General features: G+C 56.1%; 1 protein-coding gene across 1 annotated transcript; it reads right to left on the bottom strand.

Moving 5' to 3' along the window:
• Nucleotides 1–123: 123 nt before the first annotated feature.
• On the bottom strand, nucleotides 124–10,140 carry PRR7 (proline rich 7, synaptic). The gene is made up of 3 exons (XM_053567503.1): nucleotides 10,004–10,140; nucleotides 898–1,534; nucleotides 124–686 (listed from the first exon to the last, which is right to left on the bottom strand). The coding sequence occupies exons 2-3, from the start codon at nucleotides 1,310–1,312 to the stop codon at nucleotides 289–291; spliced, it is 813 nt and encodes a 270-aa protein (XP_053423478.1). The 5' UTR covers nucleotides 1,313–1,534; nucleotides 10,004–10,140; the 3' UTR covers nucleotides 124–288.
• Nucleotides 10,141–11,504: the final 1,364 nt, after the last annotated feature.

Genomic DNA, 11,504 nt, shown 5'->3' with positions numbered 1-11,504 from the left:
CAAGTTTTAGCTTTGTACTCAGGCTAGCTTGTAGCGGAAACGCGCGCTCACGTTTCTTCCATCACGGCCCCAGCTTCTCTGGTTAGCAGAGCCTTGGGCGCAAGCAGCGGGTGTCCCCTCCGCTTGTACCAAACCAGATCACACACCTTTATTATCCTCAAAATGTAACAAACGGGGTAAGAAATCCCTCCCTCCCCCCACCCCTCCCCGCAGTCCAGGGGAAGCATTTAAAAAGCCCCGCGGTCAGGCCAGGAGTCCGCCATGGGGCTCGGGACGCCGGACGCGCCTCTATACGGCTGTAGTCCTCCCGAACAAAGGAATGGAGACCGGCAGGCGCCAGGCTCCGTGCTCCAGGGGCTCACGGCTGCTGAGCTCTGAGTCGGTCCAGCTGGGGAAGACCCGGCGGCCTCGGTCGGCCTGCAGACAGAGGGCAGGGCAGGGCGGCGCTGGCCGAGGGGCGCTGGGTAGGTGCAGCGCCGAGGTGTAGCCCCGGTCCAGGAAAAGCGGCTTGTAGCTGGGAGGAGGCTGCTCCTGTTTCTCCGCGCTATCGCGGCGGCTCAGAAACGGCGTGACAATCTTGCGGTAGAGGCCGCGCGTGTCCGTGAGCACCTCGCTGTAGGGCGGCGGCGGCTCGGCCATCAGCACCGCCTCTTCATAACATGGTGGCTTGGACATGTCCGATTCCGCTGCAGAGTGGGAAGCGGTCCAAGAGGTGAGGCCACTGGCCCCCCAGCCTCCCGCAGAGGCCGCGGCCAGCTGTCAGCTGCCAGCCCCAGCCCGCGGTAGCCTCCTAGGTTCTCCCGGAGGTGGAAGACGGAAGCCCCGCGGGGGCACAGCGAACCCGCCCCCTGCCGAGGCCCTGCCCAGCCCAGCCGCCTAGCAGAGGTTGGTACTTACCTTGGCGTGGGTAGCTCCAGGGCCGCGGCGGCACCGAGAGGTGCGGCGGCGGCGGCGGGTGCGGAAGCGCGTGGTGGTGTGGGTGCGGGTGCGCGTGTGGCTGCGCAGGCCCGGGATGCAGGAGCGGGTGCACGTGCACGTGCGGATGTGCGTGCGCCGGTGCCTCCAGACGGCTGCGGTGCGGTGGTGGCGGTGGTGCCAGGCCCGGAGGGCTCCCGGCCAGGCTGCCCTCCAGGTCGAGGGGCTCCAACTCTAGGGCGCGTAGGTTCTGCTCGCGCAGTCGCTCCTCCTGGCGCCGTTTGAGGCGGCGGCGCAGGAAGCTGCAGAAGCAGCAGAGCAGAACGATGAGACCCCAGATGAGCCAGAAGCCGGCGAAGCACGTGAGGAACGTGTAGGTGCCCTGGGACATCACCATGGCGGCGGCGGGTCCTCAGCTGCTTCACTGGACACTGGGCTCCTCTGCGTGGTCCCGGGCCCGCACCACGCTCCCAGGTGCCGCCAGTGTCACTCGGGGACCCGCGGCGGGGAGCTGCCCGTGGCGGGGCTCAAGTCGTGCGTGCGCCGGCGGGGCACAGCAGCGGCGCCCTTCCCTTCCCATGGCGCCGGCGGGCGTGCCTCACCCGGGGCCGCGCGGGACCTGTGGGGCAGACACAATGCTCAGTGAAGACGCGCCGCAGCCCCGGACGACTCCGCGGTCCGCGCCGGAGCCCTGCGCAGTGCGGGGAAAGCCTGCACGGCGGGAACCCCCGCGCTCCCCAGGGGGCAGGTGACGTCACCGGGTACGATGACGTCACGACCCGAGGTTTCCCCAGTAGGGTTTCCCCGGATCTGAGACCTGGCCGCTGCTGCTGAGCCCGGTTGCCGAGGGGACCCAAGGCAAGCCAGTAGGGGGCGCGCAAAGGCCAGACTCGGGCTGAGCCCACGCGACAGATTCGCCATCCACACCCCCTCTTCCCTGGCACAGGGTGCCTGGGTTCCCAAAGGATTTCGGAGGCCAATGGGCACCAGGACGCTGAAGAGTTATCTTAGAGGGGTTGCTTTGCGGCGGGTAAAGGGTGGTACACCTCCTAGAGTCCTACAAGCACCCCCCTCCCCCCGCGCTCTGTGCATATGCCTGGCAGTACCTGCTGCCAAAGCATGGAACATCAGCTCAGCACTGCGCTCTGGCCGGTGGCTCTGAGTGCTACTGCGTGCCACGGGCCCTGCCTTTGTCTGAGCTTGGCGCGCCTGGCGGGTATGGGCCTGTCCCCCCACCCCCCACCCCCCCGCCCGCTCCAGGCACCCGACTTCTGCCTTCTCCAACTCTGCTTCCCTGCCTCCTACCCAAGGGCAGCCCCTCTTGTCTCTGCCGCCCTAGCTCCAGGCGGCCGGCTTCCTCTCTGCAGGGAAATCTAGATGAGACTCTAGGAAACTTGTCTTTCGCCCCCATCTGGTCCTGCACTCACTCCAGATGGGCATCTCTGGTTTCTTTTCCTCTCTGCAGCTGGGACTGAGAAGGGGAACCGAGGAGTAAAGGGTGGCAGGCAACTGCTCACCACCCCCACAGAACTCAAATGAGCCCTTCTTGAATGCCTTATACCCAGAGGCTTTTTTTTTTTCAGTCTTTGTTCAGCCCAGGTTTGAACCCACCAACACCGGTATATGGGGCCGGGGCCCTACTCCTTTGAGCCACAGGCGCCTCCCTATACCCAGAGGCTTTAACACACAACCACACAACCGTTTGGGGCAATTGGAATGATTCCTATTTTCCAGATGAGAAATGGGGAAACCATTAATTGGCTGTGTAGATGGCAGGTGGCAGAGCCATAATTTGAACACAGGCTCGCCATAGAACCCTAATCTGAGTGCGGTGGGGGCATACTGCTGCCTGGGCTACTTTGTGGTCCTCTTCCAAGGACCCTGTGGACCCTCCTTACCCCAGATATGCCCAAGGCACACACACTCCTCTTTGGGGCCATGGTGAGCCTGAGCCCCAAGTTGGGGGGAAGCCAGGCCACAAGCCACCCCACACTTTTCTCCAGATGGCTCTTGTCTGACTCCACAGCTGCCTTCAGCCATGTGCCACTTGGTGCCCGTGCCAGTCCCCTTCTCCTGGGCCTGCGTTCCAGAACAGACAATGGCAGGAACAATAACTCCGCCCACCCCCTCCACAACCCTGCCATGAGGCTGCCATGGCGACGCAGCCCAGATAAAAACACGATGCTGCCAGTCACTGGGAGTTAATTAAATCTGTTATTCTCCTTTTCCTGAGCCATCAGGAATGCTCTGAGGAAACTGGCACTAACTAGAGGTCCCACTGGACTGCAGAGTGGGAATAGCTCTGGGTCAGAAATGGTACTTCTCGGGCTAAAGATGATAGGATTTAGCTGAGTTAGAAATATCTGCCAAGGGCCATTAGGCCTTGTTCTAGTCCCTTTCTTTGCAGAATCCCTGCAACACCACCTTGTCACTGATGGATGTTTCCATGTGATAAGATGAGATAGGCTCAGAGAGGGAAATGACCTGTCCCAAGGCACAAAGCTAGTAAGTGGAGAAGCTAGGATTTAGCCTGGGTCTGAATCCAAAGTCAGTGTTAAAGACACTTAAAGACACTTTCCCCCATGTGACTAATGAGATATAAATGAAAAGCCTGGTGCTCATGAGGACTTGGCAATGGTGGGAGACAGAATGGCAAGCTAGTAGCTAAAAAGTTTGTTCCTGTTACTTCCCATCCAGTCCCTGGTGTGCCTGACCACCAGCACTTGGCTGCTGTGAAAAAGCCCAAGGGTGGGAAAAGGGAACAGGATGAAGGGGCGATGGAATGGCAGCTCCAGGTGAGACAAAGGATGGGAACCTGCATATCCGGAGGGTGCCCTGCTCAGCCAGCTGGGCATTAGGCCAGACGGGGAAGGCCACACCCAAGATCCACTCCTGAGCCAGGAGGCAGGAATTATTCCTTCACTTTATAGGCAAGGCAACTTCGGGCCAAAGGGAAGAAATCTCTTTTCTTCTTTTTTTTTTTTTTTTTTTTGTAGAGACAGAGTCTCACTTTATGGCCCTTGGTAGAGTGCCGTGGCCTCACACAGCTCACAGCAACCTCCAACTCCTGGGCTTAGGCGATTCTCCTGCCTCAGCCTCCCGAGTAGCTGGGACTACAGGCGCCCGCCACAACGCCCGGCTATTTTTTGGTTGCAGTTTGGCAGGGGCCGGGTTTGAACCCGCCACCCTCGGCATATGGGGCCGGCGCCCTACCGACTGAGCCACAGGTGCCGCCCGGGAAGAAATCTCTTAAACTCTTGCAGCTGAGCTGGACCTGGGGCCCACCCCCACCCCTACCTGAGCCTGGCTCCAACACAAAACACTCTCCTCTGTGGTGCTACAGCAGGCCCAGGGCTGCAATCCTGTCTGAATCCTCCATCCTAGTTGCTAAATATATTATCATCTAAATCATCCTAAGTGCTTGATATATGAACATGCAGAGATTCATCCAGACCTTTCAAAATGTTCACCTGACCGGGCCAAATTTCTCAAAGCATCCATAAAAAGTCATGCCCCTTTCCTGCTCCATGCCGTTGCCAGAAGCCTTCAGACTCAGGCCCTGGCCTTGCCCACCCCATCCAGACAACACCAAACACCAGCTTGTTGCCCAGTTCCATTCATGTGGAGCCTGCCCTTCAGAAGGACTACATCTGCCATTTTATTACTCATTTTCTGTTTCTTCTATTCCTCCTTTCTTGCAGGTTATTTGAACATTTTTTTAGGATTACATCTTGATTTATTTATAGCATTTTTGAAGGGTATAGCTCTTTTTGGTTTTCTTAGGCCACAAATTAACTTGGAGCACAGGAGGGGAACAAAAGCAAGACCCTCGGTGAGTTTCTTAACCTCTAAACTGCCTCAGTTTCCTCAGCAGAGAAAATTGAGTTGATCCATGTGAAGGTGCTTAGAGATGGTGTGGTAGTTTACAACTGTAATCCTAGCACTCTGGGAGGGTGAGGCAGGTAATTGCTTGAGCTCAAGACCAGTCTGAACAAGACTGAGACTCCATCTCTACTAAAAATAGGAAAACCAAGGGCCGGGTGTGCTGGCTCATGTCTATAATTCTAGCACTCTGGGAGGCCAAGGTGGGTGGATTGCCTGAGCTCGTGAGTTCAAAACCAGCCTGAGCCAGAGCGAGACCTCGTCTCTAAAAATAGCCAGGCGTTGGGGCAGGCGCCTGTAGTCCCAGCTACTTGGGAGGCTGAGGCAAGGCAAGAGAATCCCTCAAGTCCGAGAGTTTGAGCTGTGAAGCCACAGCACTCTACTGAGGATGACAAAGTGAGACTCTTGTCTCAAAAAAAAAAGAAAAGGGTGGCGCCTGTGGCTCAAGGAGTAGGGTGCCGGCCCCATATACCGGAGGTGGTGGGTTCAAACCCAGCCACAGCCAAAAACTGCTACAACAAAAAACTAGCTGGGTGTTATGGTGGGCACCTATAGTCCCGGCTACTCTGGAGGTTGAGGCAGGAGGATCACCTGAGCCCAGGTGTTTGAGGTTGCTGTGAGCTACAATGCCATGGCACTTTACCCAGGGCGACAGTGAGACTGTCTCAAAAGGCGGGGGGGCGGGGGGAGCTTAGAGATGCCCAACAAACACTGGCTATGATGATGGCTTCTGAGCTGGGGATGCAGAGATGTATGCATTAACAAGGTGCTCCCTGCCTGAGGGCTTGGACAATACAAAGAATTCTCATAATCGTTATAGGAAGCAGGTTGGCGTTCTTTTCATTTGACAGATGAGAACACTTAGCTCGAAAAAATTAAAGGACATCCAAGGGCACATAGATCTCTTATTCTAGGGTTTAGCTGCATTACTATTGGCACCTCCCACGTTGCCCCTCTGCACAAAGAACCCTAGTACCTCAACCTTAGACCCCAAGATCTGCATCTCAGTAAAGGACCTAACCATTCACTCCATACACCAAACTCTGCTTTTCCTGTCCTCTGCAATGTGTTGTCATCTATTCATTTCTTTTGGTCCTTCTGCCACTGCCTTGACCAGGGCACCATTGCTCCTTACCTGGCCCCCATCACCATGCTTGCTACCTCAATATGCCCATGCCTAGCTCAGCCACTCTCCACATCGGCTACTTCCCCCAAGCCTTTCCTGCCTGAGCCCTGCAGTGCCACACCACTGCTTCCGGAGGCAGTCCAACCCTTTAACACAGTTTAGATTGGGGCCGCCCAAATTTGCCCAAGTATCAGAACCACATGCAGAGCTTATTAAAACACAGAGCTAGATTCAGTAGGGCTGCTGGGGGGGCCTGAGAGTTTGCATTTGTAACAAGTCCCTAGAAGATGCTGGTGTTACTGACCCAGGAAGCACATGAAAATCACCAACCTAGATCAGGGTGTCCAGGATGAACTGCCAAGGCCTCTTGGCCTCACCTAGCATTCCCTGGACAAGCCAGTCCTGTGCCACCTCACCTCACCCCCAGGGGAGATGAGAAGCCCAATATCAGAATGTTCTGGGGTGGTGTATGTCCAGCATCAGAAGCTGCATCTGTCTTATCAGTTGGCACAAAGTAGCTCAAGAACCACTTGTTGAAGGAGTGACTGGAAGTGTCCAGTTACCTGCTAGGTCTTTTAGTTGGGTCTGCATCCAGATCATTCCTGAGGAATGCCAACCATTCACCAAAATGTCACTGAAAGAAGTCATCACCCAGCCCTTGGCCCTGGCATCATGGCTTATAAGTAAGCTAATTACTTATTAGCTTATAAGTAAGCTAATAACCCATATGTCTGTATGAATAAAAGACTGCATGGAGGCAAACACTGGGCTCTGGGGCAGAGAAAGGAAGACCCGGGCAGCAGGGCCTTTAGGTGTGAAGCCCTGGACATGAGGCTGTCCTCAAGTGAAGGGACAGAGGCTCAGAGCAGGAGACAGAGGAGGAAGAAGAATGTGGTGTGGTGTGTGCTGAGCAAGGGTGGGGTAGAGAAGGAGGGTGACTATCAGCCTATCCTGTATACATTGCACATGCCAGACCTCTACATTTGTTAACATCCCAGGGGGTGGCTATTGCTATCCCATCCTACAGATGAGAATGTAGGCTTGAAAGCAGTGGGGCCAGCTCAGGAGGTTGTAGCCTAGTGGTTGTGAAGTCCAGGCAACTGCAAAGGCCAATGTCCTGGCAGGAAGGGCATTTTAGAGAGGCACTGGTGGCATTTCTACACTCCTCCCACACCATGACAGAAGAACTGAGGCCGGAGAGAGCAGACAGGACTTGTCTCAGCTCCCACAGTCTGCCAGGTGTGGAGCTGGCCAGAACCTCATTTCCACCAAGGCCAGGTTACTGAGCAGCACCCTTGCTTGCAAGCATCTCTGACCCAATCCTGACACCAGGCTAGCAACCAGAGCTTGGGAAACTGCAAATAGGACAACAGAGACTGAGGCCCTGTGGTCTGGTGGATCTTTCTTAGGCCAGCATCTACTACCCTTACTCTGGCTCCGCCTCCAGCCCCTCATCCAGCATGGAAACAATTCTTAGGCCCTGCAAGGGAGTTGGCCACATGTGGAGATGATGACATCCTCTTGTGGAGGGCAGCCTGATGTCACACACAGAGCACTGTGGGGTGGTCCCTGATTCAGATTTGATTTCTGGTCTAACTGAGCCATATGAGCCCATCCTGACCATTCCCACACCTGATCCAAACTTTCTTCACCTGTAGGGCGGGGATGACAAGACCTGCCTGGCAGTGCTAAGTGGAGAGCAGAAATGATGAGGGAGGTGATGCACTTCAAGTCCAGCCTACACACCTGCAAGTGACCAACCAAATGCCAGCACCTTCAGCCTCAAGAGGCTCAAATGTCTAAACCACCCCATGGGGCTACCTTATAAATCTGCTGTCATTTTACCATGGACCAGAGGTCTGAAATTCATGACTGTCAAGTTGGACACAGTTCATGGAGATGTTTTGTTGGCTCACAATCCACTTTTAAAAATATTCTGATTAGTTGCTAACATTTAACATCCAGGAGACTTTACATAAAGGTCTAGATTTCTGGCTCATCTTGAAAATTGGACAATCTGGTTATACCAAGTCCACATTTCACATGGTGACAAGAGATTGGGGCCAAGTAGCTCCCTGGCCCACCTCATTCCATTATCCCCTGGCCCCTGGAAGCATTTGGGTTTCTAATCTAGACTAAGCACCTACAGAGTCTGGCACAGCATGGGCCCATCTTTGCTCAATTTTCTCTACTGAGGCCAGGACTGCAAACTGATCAGCCCACAGAGCTCAGGAACCAAGGACTAATGGGGGTTGGGGAGTTACCAGGGACTGAGACAGCCCTCAGTGCTTGATCTCCCCCCAGAGAGAGAAAATGGAGGGAGAGAGAAAAAAAAAAAAAGTAAGGGAGGAAGCCATCTCAGTACTCTAAAGCATCTGGGGGAGCAAGAATCTAGCTGATTTTGCAGGAAGGAAAAATGTACCAAAGTCTGAAAAACACAGAGAATTTCCTCCCTGGAGGAATGTGAAGTAAGGCTAAGAATGCTCCTCTAGAAGGCTCTACAGTTCTTTCCTGCCTGGGTTACAAGAGATGTCATATAGCAGACAGAAAGAGGCTTTGCCAGCAGATAAACTTGCACTGGAAACTTAGCTCAACCGCTTACTGATGCCTAACCTTGGGCAAGTCACTTTACTTCCCTGAACCTAAGCGCTTTCATCTCTAAAATGGAGATAAACTTACCTTGCAAAACTGTTGCAAAAATTAGGATACTGGATGTAGAGTGCTCAATACAGGTCTCACACAGAGCAGGAACTGAATGAAAGGAGGCTGTGAATAATTCCAAAGGCACCCCTGCCTGTGGGGTACTCAGACCTGACTTCCAGGGCACCACCTATCTAAGAGCATCTTTTACCAGGGCCTCAAATGCCCCAAATACTGGTCACCTCAGGTGCTTAAGATACCTCCCTGAATGAGAAAGGAAACCAAGTGTGGTTGTGGTCTCTGAGGCGCTGGGCTGAAGCTGGCGGTTGGGGCTGGCATCTCCTGAGTCAGGCCTGGGAGAGCTGGCAGGAGGGCTATTTCTCTCTCCAGCACACTGCCCGCTAAGGGGAGGCTGGGAGAGAAGCCAGAGGTCATTTCCTCTGAGTCAGAGGCCATTCTCCTCCCAGAAGAGCTTCCCTGGAGGATCCGGCACCTTCATGTGGTGCTCGCCTCCCAGCCTGCCAACCTGCATGTCACCCAGCACAGTTGGGGCATTGTGCTCAGACAAGAAAGGGGCACTTGTGATCCAGACAATGGCCTAGGTCGCTCCCATGTGGCCTGGGCTTTAGCTTCTCCGGGTCAGCAATGCCCTTTCCTCTGCTGCCTACTCTGCTTCCACCCTTTCCTGGAGAATGGTGGCTAGGAACGCTGAGCAGAGATTCGCCGCTGGTCCATGCCTGGCCACGAGGAGGGATAAGAGCTTCTTGCCTCTCCCGCGGTAAGAAATATCGCCACTGGGGAACCCAACTGGGGTCAGGCCATGTCGAGGGTGGGTAGGAGAAAGCCCTGAGTAGTGGGGAATGCGGGCAGATACCCCAGACTGAGCCTCCAGGCCTCCTCCTCCGGCGGCCAGCCCAGGGGCTGGGCCGCCCCCACGTTTGCAGCCACCCCAGGATCTCTGCTGCGACGGCTGCAGCCATGTGGGAACCAGCTCGTGCCCACGGGCCGTTTACCCCCACCCCCACCCTCGACGTGCTGTGGAGGCAGGCACACCCAGACCGGCCGGAGGGGCGACGCTCCCCCCAACCGCACACCCTTGTCCCCCTGAGCTCCTGAGCTGTGGCCCCGCGTGGGGGGCAGGAGGGGGAGGGGGCGTCGCCGCCCCGCAGTCGCGTTGCCGGGGAGCGCAACCCCGTTGCTGTGGCAACTGTTTCCAAGCGAACTGTGGCGGCTCGCGCCCGGCTCTGGCTCCCTAGCTCGCTGGCGCTCTCCCTCCCTCCGGTGTGGACTGGGGGAGGGGCTGCCCAAGGCCCGGGCTGGGGTCCGAGGCGGCGACCCCGGGCCAGGGCGCAGAGTCGCCCGCCGGGAAAGGCTCAGTCCTGGGACCATCTTCTGCCCAGGTTCCATGCCCGCCCGGCCCGCAGCCGCCGAGGTACTCACGGGCCCAGGCATCCTTCTCTAGCTCGTCCTCCTGGCTTGGGCGAGCGGCGCAGGCCCAGCGGACAGAACCCCGGCCTGGGGGAGGCGGCGGTCGAGGCCCCAGGGAGCAGACAGTGGCAGCGAAAGCGGCTCTGAGCACCGGGCTAGAGCCGCGGGGCGCGCGCACGGGCGCGTACACGACGCGGGGAGAGCCCGGCGTGCGCGCGCGCGGCAGCCAGCAAAGGGCGCCCCCCACCCCCAGCCAAACGCCGCGGAAGAGGCTGCCCCAGGAAGGAAGGAGGAGAAGAATGAGGCGCGCACCTGCCGAGCTGAGACCCAGCGCTCAAGGACGCTGGGCTCACACCCGAGGGCACCTGCATAGGGAATGCACATCATGACACTCAGCTCTTGGCGACAGGCTATCTGGCTGGCACCTGGGGCTGATGTGTGGTGCACGGATCAGCCAAGCAGCCAAGGTCTGAAACCTCGACGTGCACACAGCTCAGCCTGAAGAGAGCACACACGTCCAGACTCCAGCCTCATCCCGACAGGCACTGCACACACACAGGGGACAGGGGCTGAAGCGGGGAGTATGCAAGCATTCCTGTGTGGCTCCTTCCCAAATCACAGCGCCTCTCACTGTGTCTCCAGCAGGCATGATGGGAAGGAGCACAGGGAGGAGGACCTAATGCTGAATCCAAAACCCTTGCCTCCATGAACATGCTCCCCTGAGGGGGCAGAGATTGCCCCTAGTGAGGACCTTGCTGTCTACTCTGAGGTCCAGGCTTACAGAGGCCACTCTGAACCTGGCTGTCTATCTACCTCTTAACTGGGTTCTCTATTTTTGTCCAACACTTAAGGTGATTTTCCATCATCATATGAGCTGGGACATTGGGGTTGCAAGTGACAGAACTCCAAATAGGCTTGAGCTCAAAGGGAATTGGCTCATGTAATTGGCAAATCCTGAGGTAGATTCTAGCTTTGGTCACAGTTGGTTTTGGGTGTTCTAGCATCAAGCATGTTATCTGCTTCTTTCCATTTTGCTTCTGGGTTTGCAGCATTCTCAGGCAAGTTCTCCCCAAATGGTGATGTGAATGCCCCCAATGCTCTAGGCTCATGTACTGCCATCTATTTCCAGAGGAAAGAGAACCCCAATTCTTTTCCCAATAGCTCAAGCAAAAAACAAAGCAAAAATCCTACTCCTCTTGGACCCTTGGCTGAGGGGTCCGTTGGTGAACCAATCCAAATGGTCATAACTTGGGGGGAGGGGTTGTGTTCCATATGGCCAAAGTGGATGGCCACCCAGTATTCATTTCCTTTTCTTTGAATACAAGTACCCTGATTTCATTGAAGAATTTACTGCCCTTGTGGGCGCCATCATGGTGGAACCCAAATGCCCTTCTCCCCTATGCACAGGGAGCAGGCTCCAACCTGGCCATTCTGGCTCCTTGGGTTTGGAGTCAAACTCCAAAATGCAAAAACACAAATGGCTGTAGCATCTTGCTTCTGGTGGTCATGCCCT

Source organism: Nycticebus coucang, chromosome 17 (assembly GCF_027406575.1).
Source record: "Nycticebus coucang isolate mNycCou1 chromosome 17, mNycCou1.pri, whole genome shotgun sequence".
NCBI lineage: Eukaryota > Metazoa > Chordata > Mammalia > Primates > Lorisidae > Nycticebus > Nycticebus coucang.
This window is presented reverse-complemented; position numbering and strand designations above follow the sequence as displayed.

Excerpts from the sequence above, each read along its gene's own strand:
- PRR7 (XM_053567503.1), bottom strand. The coding sequence starts at position 1,312 with ATGGTGATGTCCCAGGGCACCTACACGTTCCTCACGTGCTTCGCCGGC. Across the intron at positions 687-897 it reads CTGGAGCTACCCACGCCAAG|CGGAATCGGACATGTCCAAG; the intron begins GTAAGTACCAAC and ends CCCACTCTGCAG.